Source organism: Mirounga angustirostris, unplaced genomic scaffold (genome assembly GCF_029215605.1).
Source record: "Mirounga angustirostris isolate CCGP_5_RB_7025 unplaced genomic scaffold, mMirAng1.0.hap1 SCAF_7, whole genome shotgun sequence".
Lineage (NCBI taxonomy): Eukaryota > Metazoa > Chordata > Mammalia > Carnivora > Phocidae > Mirounga > Mirounga angustirostris.
This window is the reverse complement of record NW_026991715.1, coordinates 93,585,600-93,602,576: the sequence shown is the minus strand read 5'-3', so window position 1 is coordinate 93,602,576 and position 16,977 is coordinate 93,585,600. Positions and strand designations below refer to the sequence as shown.

General features: G+C 48.6%; 1 protein-coding gene across 7 annotated transcripts in view; it reads right to left on the bottom strand.

Moving 5' to 3' along the window:
* The window catches only part of STK10 (serine/threonine kinase 10), a 120,877-nt gene that overhangs the window by 48,388 nt on the left and 55,512 nt on the right, over positions 1 to 16,977 (bottom strand). For all 7 annotated transcript variants that reach the window (XM_064596564.1, XM_045901324.3, XM_064596565.1 and 4 more), the window contains exon 4: positions 13,056 to 13,205. In XM_064596564.1, the coding sequence (XP_064452634.1) occupies positions 13,056 to 13,205 (150 nt within the window). The remainder of the gene's footprint in view (positions 1 to 13,055; positions 13,206 to 16,977) is intronic.

The window sequence follows — 16,977 nt, the reverse complement described above, 5'->3', positions numbered from 1 at the left end:
GGCGTATCAAGCACACACAAAAACATACGCACAGTAAAATAAACCAAGAAACTGAGAGGTAAGAAAGATAAAGGGTAAACAACTGAACAGATGAAGAAAAGTGTGATATATGGGCATATGACAGAGTATTTTACAGGCATTAAAATTAGTTTTGAAGTATTTTTATTCAATATTTTAACACTGAATTATACATATTAATACATGTCAATAGCAGGGGCACGTGGGTGGCTCAGGGTTCAGTCCAACTCCCGATTTGTGGCTCAGGTCATGATCTCAGGGTCGTGAGATCAAGCCCCGCGCTGGGTGTGGAGTCTGCTTAAGATTCTCTCTCTCCCCTTTGCCCCCACCCAAGGCAAAATAAAACAAAACAAAAATATCAATATTAAAACATTTAGTATGTATTTAATATATATTAATATTTAACATGTATTTAAATGTTGTAATATTTAACAATATTAAGATATTGTATTTTTATACTTTTAAGGTTAAGTAGGAAAGGGGAGGATACACAGTTGAATATATTGTATGGTCCCCATGATGCTCTCCTCCCCCAAAAAAGGGCAAATATCTACATGAACTGACTTGGAGGAAATATACCAACTTGCTAAACTGGTTGTGCATGGATCATGAGACTAGACAAGGTTTCTTCTACTTTTCTCAATTCTTTAAATTTGCCATGATGAACATGTATGACTTCCAGGACTAACATAAATAAATAAATAAAATGTATCTTTAAACACACCCAAAACTACCAGTCTTCCTTCACATGCCTACTACTACAAGAAGAATCCAATGCCACAAAGAGAAATCTCCAATTCTCCTGTCTTCAAGGGTAAAGTTTCTTTTTTTTTTCATTTTTTTAAATAGAAATAAGCATATTTACTGTTATGTTTTTAAACAACATTCCAACTAGTAAGTTAACATAAACTTTTATAGGGCAGAAAAACAGGTAAGTTTCATCTTGATTAAAAAATAAATTCAGGGGGCGCCTGGGTGGCTCAGATGGTTAAGTGTCTGCCTTTGGCTCTGGTCATAATCTCTGGGTCCTGGGATGGAGCCCCTGCATCGGGCTCCCTGCTCAGCGGAAAGCCTGCTTTTCCCTCTCCCACTCCCCCTGCCTGTGTTCCCTCTCTCCCTGTGTCTCTCTCTGTCAAATAAATAAATAAAATCTTTAAAAAAAAATTAAAAAATTAAAATAAATAAAACATAAATTCAGGAGCAGGGCACCTGGGTGGCTCAGTGGGTAAAGCATCCAACTCTTGGTTTTAGCTCAGGTCATAATCTCAGGGTCGTGAGATTGAGCCCCCAAGTCAGGCTCCAGGCTCAGCGCAGAGTCCGCTTGGGATTCTCTCTCTCCCTCTCCCCTCCCCCTGCTCGTGTGCTCTCTCTCTAAAATAAATAAATAAAATCTTTAAAAAATAAATAAATAAAAATAAATTCAGAGCAAAGCAACACCTTGAGCAGACTGGTGATGCTTAATCCAAAGAGAAGTTGCAAAGCTGCGTAACTACCAGCTCCCCGACTCCCGGAAGTCTCTGTCTAGCTCTAGAAACAAGCCTGCAGAACCACAGTCGCATAACAACTGCTGTCCTGGAGAGCTTGAATCAGACCCACAGTTTCAAACCAGGAAGGAGCACAATGCTAAGAGCAGGGGCCTGAATACCAGAGAACCGGTTCCAGTCTTGGCCCTTCTATTTCACTGGTTCATTCACCTATTCATCGGGGTGCCATCCGGAGCCAGACATTAGCCAGATGAGAACTAAGTCCTTGCCCTTGGGCAACTCAAAGTTTAGTTGTGGAAGCAGATAGCAATCAGACAAACACCAGTAAGTATCTAGTCCTGTGTAAAGGGTGGAAAGATAGGAGCAGGGAGATAGGAGAGTCTACAGTCAGGGAGGTGAGAGAGCGCAGGGAGGGAGGGAGTACTTGGAGGAAGCACAGTTGAGTGCCTCCAAGCTATTCATTCACTCAACACATATTAATTGAACACCTATTATGTGCCAGGCACTGTTCTAGGCACAGAGCTGAACGAAAATCTCCACCCTCGTGTGGCTTGTTATTCTAGCAATGAAAACAGACCCTCAACACCCCCCACGTGATTCATGGTGGGAACAGGGCAGATGGGCGGCTATTTTAGACAGGAGGTCAAGATCTGGGGGAAGATATTTCCAGACAGGGATAACAAACTGGCTGAAGGGCCTGGAGGGGCAGGGCACCATGACTGGAGGGAGCGGGGAGGTAGAAGCTGGTAAGGTGGGAGACAGGCCGGGGTCAGGACAATCAGCAAACCTCTGCCTCTCAGTGCCCCGGTCTGTGATACAGGGGTGGTGATACCATTAGAACTACTCTGCAGGGTCGCCAGGAGGATTAAATGACACACATAAAGCACCTGGCTCCAGGCCCTGCTCCTGGTAAATGCTCTGTCCATGGGGCCCGTGAGCTGGGAGGATTTTAGGCTGGGGCATTGCTGAGGCTCCTGGGAGTGGTCAGGAAAACTGGTCTCTGAGCCCAGTGCCGGCTACCTAAATAGCAGTTGTTCTGTGAGCGGATGACAGGCCTGGGGGGAACCATCTGGCCCAGGGAGGGACCAACAGCTGCTGCAGGGGGAGGTACAAAACCAGGAAACCCAGATGAGAACCCGGCTCTGCAGTGGACTACCTGGGAGGCCAGGACAAGTCACCACCCCTCTGGGCTCCTGGGGAAGAACGTGGGGCCTGGCTCACCTCCTCCCTACAGGACCGCCTGGGGCCCACCTCCCCTGCAAACACCAATAATGGCTGGCATGTCATCCTAGGAAATCTTCTGGGAACAATAGTGACTGCCTCTCTCAGACCCAGCGTCAGGCTCCCAGGAGGGAGCTGCCACTCCCCGACCAGAGTCTCCAATCCCTGCCTGAGAAGAAAGAGGAAACGCAGAAACCATCAACTTCCACAAGGACACACAGTTGGTCCCCGAGGCCCTCCCATAGGCAAGAGCCCGCCAGCTTTGGGGATAGCTGCTACTTCTCCCTTCGCCCCACAAGACGGGGCCCACCCAGGCAGCCCCTCCCTGCAGCCCAGGGACCTCAGCCAATTCAAAGAGGGCTTCCCCCAGGCAGTCTCTTCTAATAAAAATCTCCTCTCTCAGAAACAAGAGCGGGAGGTAGGTGGGGACTGTCATAAATTATCACGTCCATAAGGAAAGAGTCCATTCCTGCCTCGTCCATAGCTGCTCCCCCAGCACCTCATCCGGCACACGAAATACTGTTCCCAAGTGAACCACCGAATACATGAAAGGCCAGACCTTGCTAGACTACCTTTTAAGTCTAGGAAAAAAAAAAAAAAAAAAAAAACACTGGCTTTTAAGAAGTATGTTTGACAGCAATTCTCTTTCTAGAAAGAGATCCTCCAAACCAGATGATAAGATACATGGAAGCTTACAAAAGCATTGTTCCAAAGAGTAAAAAAATCGGAAGCTGCCAAGTTGTTGCTAGAGCTTGTCTGGCAAATGGTTAAATTATGGCACACTCCAGCCGTGAACCACCAGGCAGCCCTTAACACGAATGAGGATGCATGCGTGTGTACGAATTGGGATGTTGTCCCTAATATGTTGCCCTGAACATGTTGCTGACGGATCAACGCATATAATAGGAGGTAGAGCGTGATTCCAGTTGTATTTTAAAAGAACGACATACGCATACTGTGTTGTCCAAACACACCCGCACACACAGAACAGGGTCGGCGATGTTCCACGTCAAACTTCATAGTCACCACCTCCCCAGAAGCGGGATTTCGGTGAGCACGCCGAGGGGGCCTTAACATTTTTTAACTTCAGACACTTCTATTCTTTAAAACGTCTTTGATAAAGAGTACGTACTGCCTTTCTGGTTTAAAAAGCTGAACTGCATGTGGCCAAAGTTTTTTAGGTTTGTGGGTTTTTGTTCTTGCTTTTTGAGTAAAACCCAGTGGGAGCCAGGATGTGGTGAGAGCATTTCGCACTTGCCAGGGGGTGTGCTGCACACGCCGGATGAAGGGCACACTGGCCGCAGCTTAGTGACAAAACCCTGAAACGCTGCACACACCCAACCAACAGTTCTACCAAACCCTGCCATTTACTGAGAAGTGGGCAGGCGTATACAGCGCTGTGCAGATGTCTGCGCGTCCCGCAGACCCTCCTCTGCGGATCATTTGCATATCATCTGCATGTATATCCCTATGCATATCGTTTATAGCCATGACCCTTTGGGCAGGGAAAATTATTATCCCACCCTTTTTAAGATTTTATTTATTTGACACATAGAGAGAGAGAGAAAGAAACAGAGAGAGAGAGAGAGAGAGCACAAGGAGGCGCAGCGGCAGGCAGAAGGAGAGGGAGAAGCAGGCTCCCTGCCGAGCAGGGACCTCAATGTGGGACTCGATCCCAGGACCCCAGGATCATGACCTGAGCCGAAGGCAGTCACTTAACTGACTGAGCCACTCAGGTGCCCTATTATTCCCCTGCGACACATGAGAAGACTGAGGTTTAGAGACATTAAGGAACTTGTGGACAATCACCCAGCTCTAAGGACAGACATGATGTTAAGTCTGTCTCTTTACCACTATGCGGTCCTACCTTTCTGTGCACAGAATAAACACTGACAGGGAGCCTACAGGGTGCATTCTAGTAACTTTGGGAGTGACTTTTGTTTCCTTCTTTGTGGGTCTTATTCCAAACTGTCTGTACGACTGTATCTATATATTTACTTATGTATATTTTCTTCTTATTACCAAGGCAACGCTGCTTATCAAAAATTCAAATATTTACAGATGAGAAAGTCTCCATAATCCTGGCAGAGATAAACATTTATGAGTCTGCTGCATATAGCTCCAGATTTATTTATATAAATAAAAAGTGTATGTGTAAATAAAAATACTTTTTAAAAATGAGATCAGATTAAACCTGCCATTTTGCAGCTTGCGTTTTGTCCCTTCACGTGTACATATATACATTTTTATAAGAGATTACACATTTTCTACAATTTAATTTTCAATAGCTCAATTAGATTCCATTGTATGATAGTACCATAACTTAATTAATCCTCTACTGGAATAAATTGGATCATTTCTTTTTTGTTACAAATATTGTTGCAATAAATATCATTGTACGTATCTTCCTATACATGTGTAAATACCATGTATTACTTTTATAATAAAAAATTATGTACACAATATAAGAACAACTATATATTATACATATACACAGGGCTGTGAACTTAGAACGTATGCAGATGTGTAACAAAATCTCTCATCTGTCCTCTTAACTGTAGACCCCCAAAAGAATCCAAGACAAGAGGAGCCTTTTCCCAGATAATGCCAGGCCAGTTAAAGGCAAACTATTGTCCAATAAGAGTTCTGTACACCACCACCCCCTTCTGTCCTGGACCGTCCACCCCAAGCCAGTAAGTCTGTACGCCAGTGTGGGCAAGGAAACCCTGGAATTCTAGGTCTGAGAACCTTCTAGATGGTCCTTACCCAGGGGTGGTGCCTGTGTTCAAGGATGTGTTTGAAAGTGAATGGCAGGGAGCACCTGGGTGGCTCAGTCGGTTAAGCGTCTGCCTTGGGCTCAGGTCCTGGCATCAGGGTCCTGGGACTGAGTCCCGCATCAGGCTCCCTGCTCAGGGGGGAATCTGCTTCTCCCTCTCCCTCTATCCCTGCCCCCTGCTCATGCGCGTACTCTCTCGTGCACGCGCTCTCAAATAAATAAATAAAATCTTAAAAAAAAAAAAAAAGAAAAAGGAATGGGGGCAGTCTGGTCCTCACAATGAAGAGGAGTGCTCCTGCCATTGAGTGGGAGAAAGCCAGGGCCACTGCACCTCCTAAGGCAAAAACTCTCATCTAAAAGGCCAGCTGTGGCCCTGTGGACCAACACCAGCCAGGGTCCTCACGATACCCACAGGGAAGCAAAGCCTAGGGAGGGTGTGCAGCCTGCTGACACTGAGGTGGGGTCGGGAGAAGGCAAAGGCTCTGCCCCCCAGCCCTGGAACCCCATGGGCCCTCTTCCTCTGGATTAGGGCGCCAGCTCATTAAGAGGGAGGCTCCACCAGGACACCCAAGTGACTTTTCTTAATCATCAGGACGTTCTGCTTTCCCAAGAGTGTCATGGAAACAGTACCCGGCAGGGAAGCGAGAAGATTCTGTGATCTAAGACCAGCTGCTTCATGTTTCTGAGCCTCAGTCTCCTCATCTATTAAACAGGCATCATATCATCTAGCCAAATGTGAAGCTGACCCAACTGCTTGACTTCTCCGTTTCTATGTCCATTTTCTTTTGTTTTTTAGACACACGTGACCACTACAGAGGCCTTTATTTTCCAGCTCATCCCAGTCCACCCTCAGCCTCCTAGCCCCACTGCCTTCACTGACCCTCTCCCCTCTCCTACATAACCCTTTTTCTGGTATTTTCTCCCCCAACCTCAATCACACATTCACAACTTCGTTCTTGCTTCCTACAGGCTATGCCAGTCTATGGTGGACAATGTGTTTTTCAGGCCAGTACAAATCTTCTCACCTTCTGGAAAACCATCAATCCACCCCAACCACGCTGCTCCACGGAGAGGAGGAGGGGATAGGGTAGGCAATATTTCCATCTTGCTACATGATCCCACCCTCCTCAGGGACTACCGCCACGCTAAGCCAATCAGAGTCCTTCACTGGGATTACTGACTCCGAGACCTGAAATGGTGAGGTTCAGTTCGTCCTGCAGGAGGTGATACTGAGAAAATTAAAACTAGCCCGAGCCAGAAGCTTTGTGGAGGGGGCTGGTCTGAGAGCCTAACCAACATGCACAGAGAGACTGACCAGTCTCCGCAGCATCTGTGTTCCAGAGTCCAACTGCCCTGGACACCCAGCTGTATCTCTTCACCATCACAGTTCCGTATATCATATCTGCACATTTTCCTGTCTTAAATGCCTTAAATCACAGGAGACCGGTTCTTATCACTGGCGCCAAGAGTCTAAAATAGGGTTATGGTTAAGCACATGGGCTCTGAAGCCAGATGTGCTGGTTCTGAAGCCCAGATGTGCCTCTTACTGGCTGTATGATTTGGGGTTAACCTCTTAAAAAAAAAAAATGCCAGATATCTCTCCTCTGTAAAATGTTATCAGTGGCCTTTGAGCACTAAATGAATTTCTACATATCAAACACTGGCTCAGTTCACCTTAGCCAAAGTGAAAGAACCAGGACACCAGCCTGCTGGCAACACCACACAGGCATTCTGGGGTGGGGGTCAAGGTGGAGGGTGAGAGGCAGGTAACTTGTTCCTGCCAGCCCCACTTGCCAGGCCTCCTGTGCATCAAGGGGCCTTTGGGAATTAGGAACCCTGCAGGAATCATAAAATGTTAAAGTAACGGCAATGCTGGAAGCTACTACTGATTTGAGCACCTACTATATGCCAGGCTCTGTGCTGGGCGTTTTGATTTTTAGGCCAGTCCAGACCAATGCTCGGAACTTGAGAGACCCCTAAAGTAAAATTCACCTCCCATTTTCAGAGAAGCACTGCTGGGGAGAGGAACACGGTTTCTTTGGAGAACAGGGAACATCCTCTCTCATAGCAGCTTCTCTGAGACGTTCCTAGGCCCAACAAAGACAACTAACATTTGCCCACCAATCTGACAGACATCTACAGATGCTTTGCATGCACTGTCTCACTAACTTGTCACACCAATTCTGTGAGATATGAACTATTACCACACCCCTGAGTTTGAGAAGGTGAAGCTCCAAAGGGTTAAGTGACTTGCCCAAGGTCATCTAATGCAAAGTGGCAGATCTAGGACAAGAACACAGTTCTTCAGACTTCAAAGTCCACCCCCCACTTCATATCCCAACTGTCTCAGGGCAACAGACACTCTTCCTTGCTCTCTCTGTACCAATGAATTCCCACCAGTCATCAAGAATTGTTTCACATCCACTCAGAGCTAGAACTTGTGCTTTACTTGGCAACTATCAAATGAATCTCAGGGAAGTCTGATATCCTTGGCAGAAGTAAACACTTAACACAAGAAGAAACAAAGTGCCTAGTAGCAGAGAGGGATGTAACACTGGGCCTCCCTGTGACTACACTCTACACTTCACCCTAGCGGCCACAGTAGCCCTATGAGGTGGGTCTTGTTATACCCATTGCACAGATGAAGAACTGAAGCTTGGAGTTAAATATGTTTCTCCAGCTCAAAGTGGCAGAGCCAGGACTTGAACCAGGCTTGTCTGTGTCTAAAGCCCATGCTTTGCTCAGCTCACCCTGCTGCTTCTCATTCTATTTCCACTCCAGGGAGAAGCAAAGACATGGTCTCCAACGAGGTGACCCTCTTAACTTGGGAGAAAGATCTGCTAAACAATTCTCTTCTGAATCCCTGAGTTATGTAAGGACATGGGGGGGGGGGCGCTCAGGGGCCCAAGACAGTCCCAAGACGCTAGGAAGAGGCAGACCAACTGCCACCCTTTCTCCCAGGCCTCCTCCACTGCTCTGCCAGGTTGCAGATTCCAGGCCCAAGGTGGAAGGGGGATTTTCCAAAACAGAACAACAGGCCTCAGCAGGCCTGCACCCCATGGTTCCCAGAGCTCAGCGAAATTGTGTAAATACTCACACTCAACTCTCCCTGAACTTTTTTCCTTTTTAATTGGCTTCCTGGTTTTCTCAACTGCATATGCCAAGTCATTTGGAAACCTGATGCACCCATCTGCTTCTAGCACCCACCCGCTGCTAGGTTCTGAGTGAGATTCTGAAGTCTGCTCAGCATGTCAGCACCCTCCAGATTTCGGGGGTGTGCAGGGGGGGATGGTAATGGGAAATGAGCACCCCCCAGGGACATCTCAGCCCGAAGCTGCTGGGGCCCTCTCTCCATCCCTGTCCCGCCAGGGCTTCCCTGCTTTGACTGGCTGCTCCTGACCTGGGTTTGCTGTGTTCTGCCTCCTCCAAGTGGTAAATTCTTGAAGGCTGAGCTGAAGGTTTCCCCTGAATCCCGCAGAGCATGAGAGACTCTCTTCTCTGGCCCCCACATACTCCCTGAGCCTAAAGGCGGAGGCACTCCCCAACCCGGCCCCTCCTTGGCCACCCACACTCTACCCCTGAATGAGCCTGTCCATGAGCAGCTGTGGAGTTGGGAAGACCTGAGTCCCAACCTTGCTACTACTTCTCAGTGTCCTCATCTGTGTTGGTATAGTCCCTCCCCTCCCCATCCCTGTCCAAAACCCCTGGAGTATCGGGAGTGCTGGTTAAATGAGATATCTAGAAAGTGCCTCCTCTAATGGTGGGCATCTAGTGGGTGCTTCATAACCCAATAAATGTGAGTTATTTTTATTATAAGTCCCCCCAAAATACCCTGCTGTTCCTCATCTCCATGCCCCTGCCCACTAGGCTCCCTCTTCCTGGACTGCCCTGCCCAATCTGGTTTACCTGGCAAATCTCTCTCTACCTTTCATAACTCAGCTCAAACTATGCTCCCACAAAAGCCTCTTCTAAACCCAAACCTCCAGGCCCAGGTGGAAGAACAGATCACCCCTCTCCATACACTCCCTACCCCGGCACCAGCTCCCTCCCCAGCCCTGATGCTCCCACCTATCTCCCCACTGCCTGGGAACTCTGCAGGAGCAGGAGAAGGACTAGGGTCTCATTGCCCTCCTGACCCAGCACAGGGCTTGGCACACAGCAGACACTGAAGGAAACAATAATTACAGCCGGCCTTTACAGAGAGCTGACAACACATGCCTCTTCTTGTACTAGCCTCCCAACCCTCTGACAGATGTTTTGTTATCATTCTCATTTTACAGATGAGGAAATGGAAAAGCAGCATGGTTAAGTAACTTTTCCAAGGTCACAGACCTAGAGGCGGACTTGAGATTTGAACTCAGGACTCTCTGACTACAGAGTGCATGCTCTTAACCATTCCAGGTAAAAGAAGGAACAAGGAGGAAGAACAGCCACAAGGATGTGAGCTGAACCCCAGAAGGCACAGACCCTGCAAGTATCAGGGATGCTGGTCTTTGGGACATAGAACAGAATATGACCCTGCTCGTGCCTGATATGAGGAACTTCTTCATACTACCGGTTTCAAGACAGAACCAACCCTACCCTCCAGACAGCAGAGCATTTCTAACAAGCTCCCACGTAATGCCAATGCTGCCACCAACCGCCCTTTGGATAGTGAGGGTCGAAGGTAATGGTCAAAGTGGGGTCTCTCATCATCAGCTGCAAGTGGGAGCTTATTAGAAATGCAAGTTCTGGGGCGCCTGGGTGGCTCAGTCGTTAAGCCTCTGCCTTCGGCTCCGGTCATGGTTCCAGGGTCCTGGGATCGAGCCCCTGCATCAGGATCCCTGCTCAGTGGGAAACCTGCTTCTCCCTCTCCCTCTCCCACTCCCCCTGCTTGTGTTCCCTCTCTCGCTGTCTCTCTCTGTCAAATAAATAAATAAAATCTTAAAAAAAAAAAAAGAAAGAAAGAAATGCAAGTTCTGAGGCACCTGGGTGGCTCAGCTGGCTAAGCGTCCGACTCTTTATTTTGGCTCAGGTCATGATCTTGGGATCATGGGACTGGGCCTCACCAGCAGGCTCCATGCTCAGCACAGAGTCTGCTTGAGATTCTCTCTCTCATCTCCCTCTGCCCACCCCCTCCCCCCCACAGGCCCTGGCTCGTGCTCTCTAAATAAATAAATACATACATAAATACATACATACATAAATTTTTTTAAACGATTGTATTTATTTACTTGTCAGAGAGAAAGAGCACAAGCAGGTGGCGCAGCAGACAGAGGGAGAAGAGGCTCCCCACTGAGCAGGGAGCCCGATGCAGGACTTGATCCCAGAACCCTGGGATCATGAACTGAGCCGAAGGCAGACACTTAACCAACTGAGCCACCCAGGCATCCCAATAAGTAAGATGTTAAAAGAAAAAAAGAAAGAAGTGCAGGTTCTGGGGCGCCTGGGGGGCTCAGTCGGTTCAGCATCCAACACTTGGTTTCAGCTCAGGTCATGATCTCATTCTCATGGGTTGTGGGATGGAGCCCTGCATCCAGCTCCACCCTCAGTGGACAGTCTGCTTGAAGATTCTCTCCCTCTGCCCCTCCCCCCACATGTTCTTTCTCTCTCTCAAATATTAAATAAATCTTTAAAAAAGAAAAGAAAGAAGAGAAGAGAAAAGAAAAGAAATGCAAGTTCTTGGGCCAGCCCAGACAGAAACCCTGGGGTTACACCCAGCAAGCTGAGTGTTAGGAGCCCTCCAAAGGACTAAAATGCATTAAATCGGAGAACCTACCAGGCTTGCATACATTTTTTAAGGCCCAGCCCTACCCTAACCCATCCGCTCAAAGCACACACGGAAGTGAGTGTGGTGATGTGGGTCAGCCCTGAGAAGGGAGCCAGTGGCCCTGGGATCAGCCCTGGCTCTGTCCTTGCTTAGCTCTGTGACCCAGGGCAGGTCCCCACCCTGTCTGAGCCTCAGAGCCCTCAAAGCAAGGATGCTGGGAGCTGCCCTCCTGCGGCAGAAGATGTCCTTGACACTGTACCATTCCCTTCCAATCCCCATGCCTATCCCTGCAGTTCTCCATCACAAAGACTCAACACCGGTGTAGTTTCCTATCATAATTCTTGACAAATTCAAATGTTCCTTAAAGCCACAGAAGTTCCACTAGAGGAACGACAATAGTGACGCTCCTCTGTTGGAAGAACAGGGTTGAGGGGGGTGGGGCGCACGTGCAGATGAATGAATGATTTAGCTACCAGGAAGGAGTTACTAGAAAATAGAGTGGAATGCAGTCAAACTGGTAAACAAGAGAGTATCATCTCTCCGCCGTTAATACCACTCCCCAACACCTCTCTGTCTGTACATCCTTCTACCGGCAGAGACGCAGACCTGATCTGGGATGACGACCAGTGCCAACATCTAGGTAATGAGATTGGAGGTACTTCCCGGCTTTCCCCTCTAAGCCTTCCTGTACTATGTGAATTTTGTATAAAGAACATGTATTATTTTTTCATCAAACAATAAAAACCATTACTTAAGAAACAGCATGATAAGCATATTATTTATCAATGCAGGAGGAAACGTGAGAAGAGTTAGAAGTGTCGTCACTAGAAACGGATGGAGAAGGAAGGTGGTGGAAGCAGCTTGTTTGTGTGTTATTTTGGTTAAAAAAAAAAAAGTATGAAAAACACAAAGAACTTCTGACACCTGCTACAACAGGGATGAACCTTGAGGACATGATGCTGAGTGAAACACACCAGACACCAGAACACAATGACTACACTTACACGAGGTCCCGAGAGCGGTCAAAATCAGAGACAAAAAGCAGAATGGAGGTTACCAGGGGCTGGGGCTCGGGCCGGGGGTTCGTGTTTAATGGGGATGGTGTTTCAGGGTGGGATAATGGAAAGTTTCTGGAGATGGATGGTGGTGATGGTTGCCCGACAACATGAATGTACTTAATGCCCTGGAACTGTGCACTGCAAAGCTAGATGATAAATTTTACGTTATATGTACTTTACCACAATTTTTTTAAAAAGGTCAAGGAGAGAAGAGACATGAAAACAAAAAAGGTGTGTTTTGATATATACGTCTGATATACTATTTTCTATCTGTGAATGGAGGCGGACTTGTCCCTCTGTCCTTCACGCTCACTCAAACTCTCTTGATTAGAAGCAGGAGCAAAAGGGCACAGACCAGCGCCTCCCACAGTGCACGCTGGCCTCATGGGCAGGACCACTGTGTGGCGAGGGGCTGCCCTGCGCTCTGCAGGACATCGAGCATCCCTCGCCTTTTCATCCCAGATGCCAGGAGTCTCCCCTGCCCCTAGCTGTGACAACCAAAGATGACTCTAGACATTGCCAAACATCCCTGGGGGACAAAATCACCCTCAGTTGAGAACCAGTGGGTCAGACTGAGCCAGTGGTTACGGTCTGCGTTCTGTGGCCCCGGACAGGTAAGACACCCTTGGCCACCGTAAGAGTGAGGATCCCCCACACACTCCCTCCCGCCCACAGAGGCCAGGCTGACAACCCTCAGGCAGACACTGTGGGGGTCTGCCTTCCCATCTTCCCCCACAGACACCCCTTACCCAGCCTGATGTTTCCCTCGAGGGTCATCAGTACGTTGCCAGCTTTCAGATCCCGGTGGATGATCTTCTTGCCGTGCAGAAAGTTGAGGGCTTCCAGCATCTGGCGGCAAACCACCTGAATCTGGGGCTCCGTGAGGCCTCTGTCCAGCTCTGCAAACAGAGCAAACCACTGTCCAGTCAGCATTCACTGCATTCAGGCAGGCTGACTGTCAGGCTCATGCCAGGTACAAGAAATACAAAGGCCCCCAACATCCCTAAGCACTTACCATGTACCAAGTTCACTTCCAAGCACTTTCCATGTTACCTATTTTGTCCTCATACTAGCACTACGGAGCAGGCACAGTTATTACCTCAGCTGACAGATGAAGAAGCCAAGGCTCAGAGAGGTCAGCCCACCTACTCAAGGTCACACAGGCAGAAGCTCACAGATCTTAGATTCAAGCCAGCCAGTCTGCCTCAGAGCTCAGGTTCATAAACAAAACCCCTCCAAGAGGCCAAGGCCCATTCTGCAAGCAGGCAGTGGGTGACATTCACTCCGTGTCAGCTCCACGCTTGCTGCAGGGACACGGAGAGGGGCGTGGGAACGGCGAGCCATGCTCAGGATAGAGTGGGATGTGGGTGGGGGCTGGGAGCGGGCAGGATGGGCAGCAAGCCCTTCTGCCTGGGAATTAGCAGGCTCCCCAGAAGGAAGGGCATTCAAGCTGTGTCTTGTAGGAAGAACAGGTGTTTGAGAGGCGAAAAGTGGGGCCAGGGCATTCCAAGTTATTCCAGGGCATTCTAGGTCAAGGAAGCAGCAGAAGCAGAGGCCTGGAGGCTGACACGGGCTGGTGTTGAAGCAATGTGTGCTGGTCAGGGAGACACACGCACGCTGGTCCATCCCAGTGTCTGCTTATAGATGGCGGGGCCCCTCTCTGAGCAGGTGGTGGGGGGGAGCACAAAGAGGAGTTTTCCACACAGGGGGCACCGCATGTGCAAAGGACCCTTTTTGACTGAAGGGGAAGGATGAGGGGAAAGCGAATCGAGGTCAGAGGTCAGAAGGGCCTGATTGTGCAGGACCTCGCAGGCCATCTATGAAGGCTACACTTTCTCTGAAACGCAATGGGCAGTCCAGGAGAGGCTCGAAGCAGGCAGAGACAATCTGACTTTTGCATTTAAGACATTCTCCCTAGCAGGGTGAGCGAAGAGCCTGCAGGGGAGCAAAGAAGACAGGGAGCTCGGCTGGGGGCCGTCACGGTGGTCCAGCCAAGGCTTCGCAGAGGAAACATTCCCGACCCAAAGGCTGATTTCTCATGACAGAACGTGAGACGGAGAGGGAGGGAGGGCATGAGAAGATTCAAGGTCAACATCCTGTGCTCACTGACCCACTGGCCATCGTGACTGTTTAGTGCTTGTTGCCACCAAGCCCCCTGTGCTGAAGTGAGCCCCCACTGCCCTGCCTGTGGGGTCCTCGCCGCGGGGTCCTCAGGCGCAGGCTCCAGGGCCGGCTGGCCAGGGTGCTGCTGCCAGGCCTCCCTCTGACTAGGGCAGCACTCCCCCATCTGTCTCCCCCCGCCGCGCCGGGCCAGAAATCCTCAAGGATGGATCCCACAGGCTTGGGGAACATCTACCAGACGGGGTGGAAGAGCCAGCAGCATTGCCCTGGGAAGCCTGGCCCCAGACCGACCACGGGTCCCTCTCTGGGGTCTCCAACCCCTACCGCTCCCTGCGGCCTCATCCTTAACTCTCGTGTCCCCCCAAACCACGGACAGACTCAGAGCCATTGGGGGGGGCATCAGGACCACCCAGACAGCCTGAACCGAGGCACTGCTCCGTATTAGCTACATGCTTTCTTGAAGGTGCTCCATCTGTCTGTGCCTTCATCTCCTAATCCATAGAATGGGATGATGGTAAGTGATGTAGGCAGGGCTCCAGCCATAAATTCACTCCTGGCTGAGTTCACTCCTCAGCATGAAGGACAGTCAATAAAAGGTGATTATTGTTATGCTGGTCCTGAGATTATGCTGGATTATCTGCAGCAATTTTTTTAAATGTCAAAATGTGACTTGCTCATATCTGATTTCTCGACATAAATGAAATCAGAATAAGCAAAGTGATGATGATGATGGTGATGGTGGTGATGGTGGTGATGGTGGTGATCTCATGGTCACCATTTTCTGAGCCTTTACCGATGTACCTGGCATGGAGTTAGGGACTCGGATGCATTCTTTCATTTAATCTTCACAATAACCCAATAAGGTAGAGAGACCTTTTTTAAGCCCAATTTATTGCGATATAATTTATCGACAGTAAAATTCATTTTCGTTTACATATACAATTCTACCAATTTGGACAAACATATATAGTCATGTAATCACCACCATGATTCAGATAGAAAATGTTTCCATCACTCCCCCAAATCTGTGTGTGATCAACATTTCACCCCCATCTCCAGCCCCTAAGCTATCATTACTTTGATTTCTGTCCCCATTGTCTTGCCTTCTCTAGAATGTCATATAATTGGAATCATACAGTATGATAAATTCTTGAGATTAATTTTTGATTACACAGCAATATATGAATATTTTATTCAAATTAAAAAAATCTGCAACATTGCAGATAAGTCCTACGTCTGTTTGAAACCATAGCCAGTCCCACCCCACCCCCCTCCTCCGCAGGAGGGCTGAGAGCCAAGCGTTTAAGAGCTGGCAAAGCAAGGCCAACCGGATCAGAGCAAACACTGGGTGTTAACTAACTAGAGGGGCCATGCAGTAAAATGCAGTGCATATTCCCCTCATCTCACAAAGAGGCCAGCCCAGCGCCCCACAGCTACCCCGCAGAGGAACCTAGAACAGACCTCAGGTCTCTTGGCCCCCACGTCCAGGCTCACCACTCTATGTGACTCCACAGGGCGACGGGGAGATGCTAAGGGCAGAAAGTCCCTCTAAGCAGGGCAGGGCATCTGTGGGAGAGTCCACCCCTCATCATGCAGCTGCAACCAGGGCCAGGTCTCACTTTGTCAGGTCTCCCCATCCCACCTTCTCTGCTCCCACCTTGACTTCTAGAATGCTGATGGCAATGTTCCTTTAACTGCTGCCACCAGCAGGGAGAAAACCACCTGGGGCTGGAGCAGTCAGGTCCACCAGGAGAACTGAGACAGGGAGTGAGTCTGCCTGCAGGCCGAGCCACAGCCTGGGGTCCTGCCCCAGTCATGAATGAGGTCAAGGACTTGCTATGCATAAATACCTCTTCCATCTCTGATATTCTCCCACAGGCCTCAGCGAGCTAAGCTCACACCTGGAGAGGCAGAAGCTGGTAGGTGGCTCCCACTCGCCCCTACTTTTTTAGTATCTGAACACACGGCCACCCAGCAAGAAGACCACATTTCCCAGCCTCTCTTCCAGCTATGTGCTATTATGATCTGGCCAATGAGATGTAAATGGAAGTGTCATGTGGGGCTTCTATAACAGCTCCTTTAAAAAGTGGAAATGGGGTGTGTGTTTGTCAAGTTGTCCTACCCTCCCTTCTTCTATCCTGCTGTTTGGAATACAGATATGATTGCTGGAGCTCCTACAGCCACCTTCTCACTGTGAATAGAAAGCCAGCATGAGAATAGGACCAACACAGAGGAAAGTGGGACCAAGAGTTGGAGAAGGAAACCAAGGTCTTAGGAGAACGTTAAATAAATAAATTAATTAATTAATTAATTAATTAAATACAATAAACCAAAAAAAAAACCTCCCAGATCAAGCTGTGCCTGAAGCCAGGAACCGTTGAACTTTTTAGTTATTTGTGCAAATAAATTCCCTCTCCCACATCTCCCACCCTTTTTTCCCACTAAACCAATTTAAACAGTCTTTGATCACCTTGTAACCTAGAGAATCTCACTCACACAAGACCACCATTTTTATTTTGTTAAATTCTACCCAGAACAATGAAAATCTTC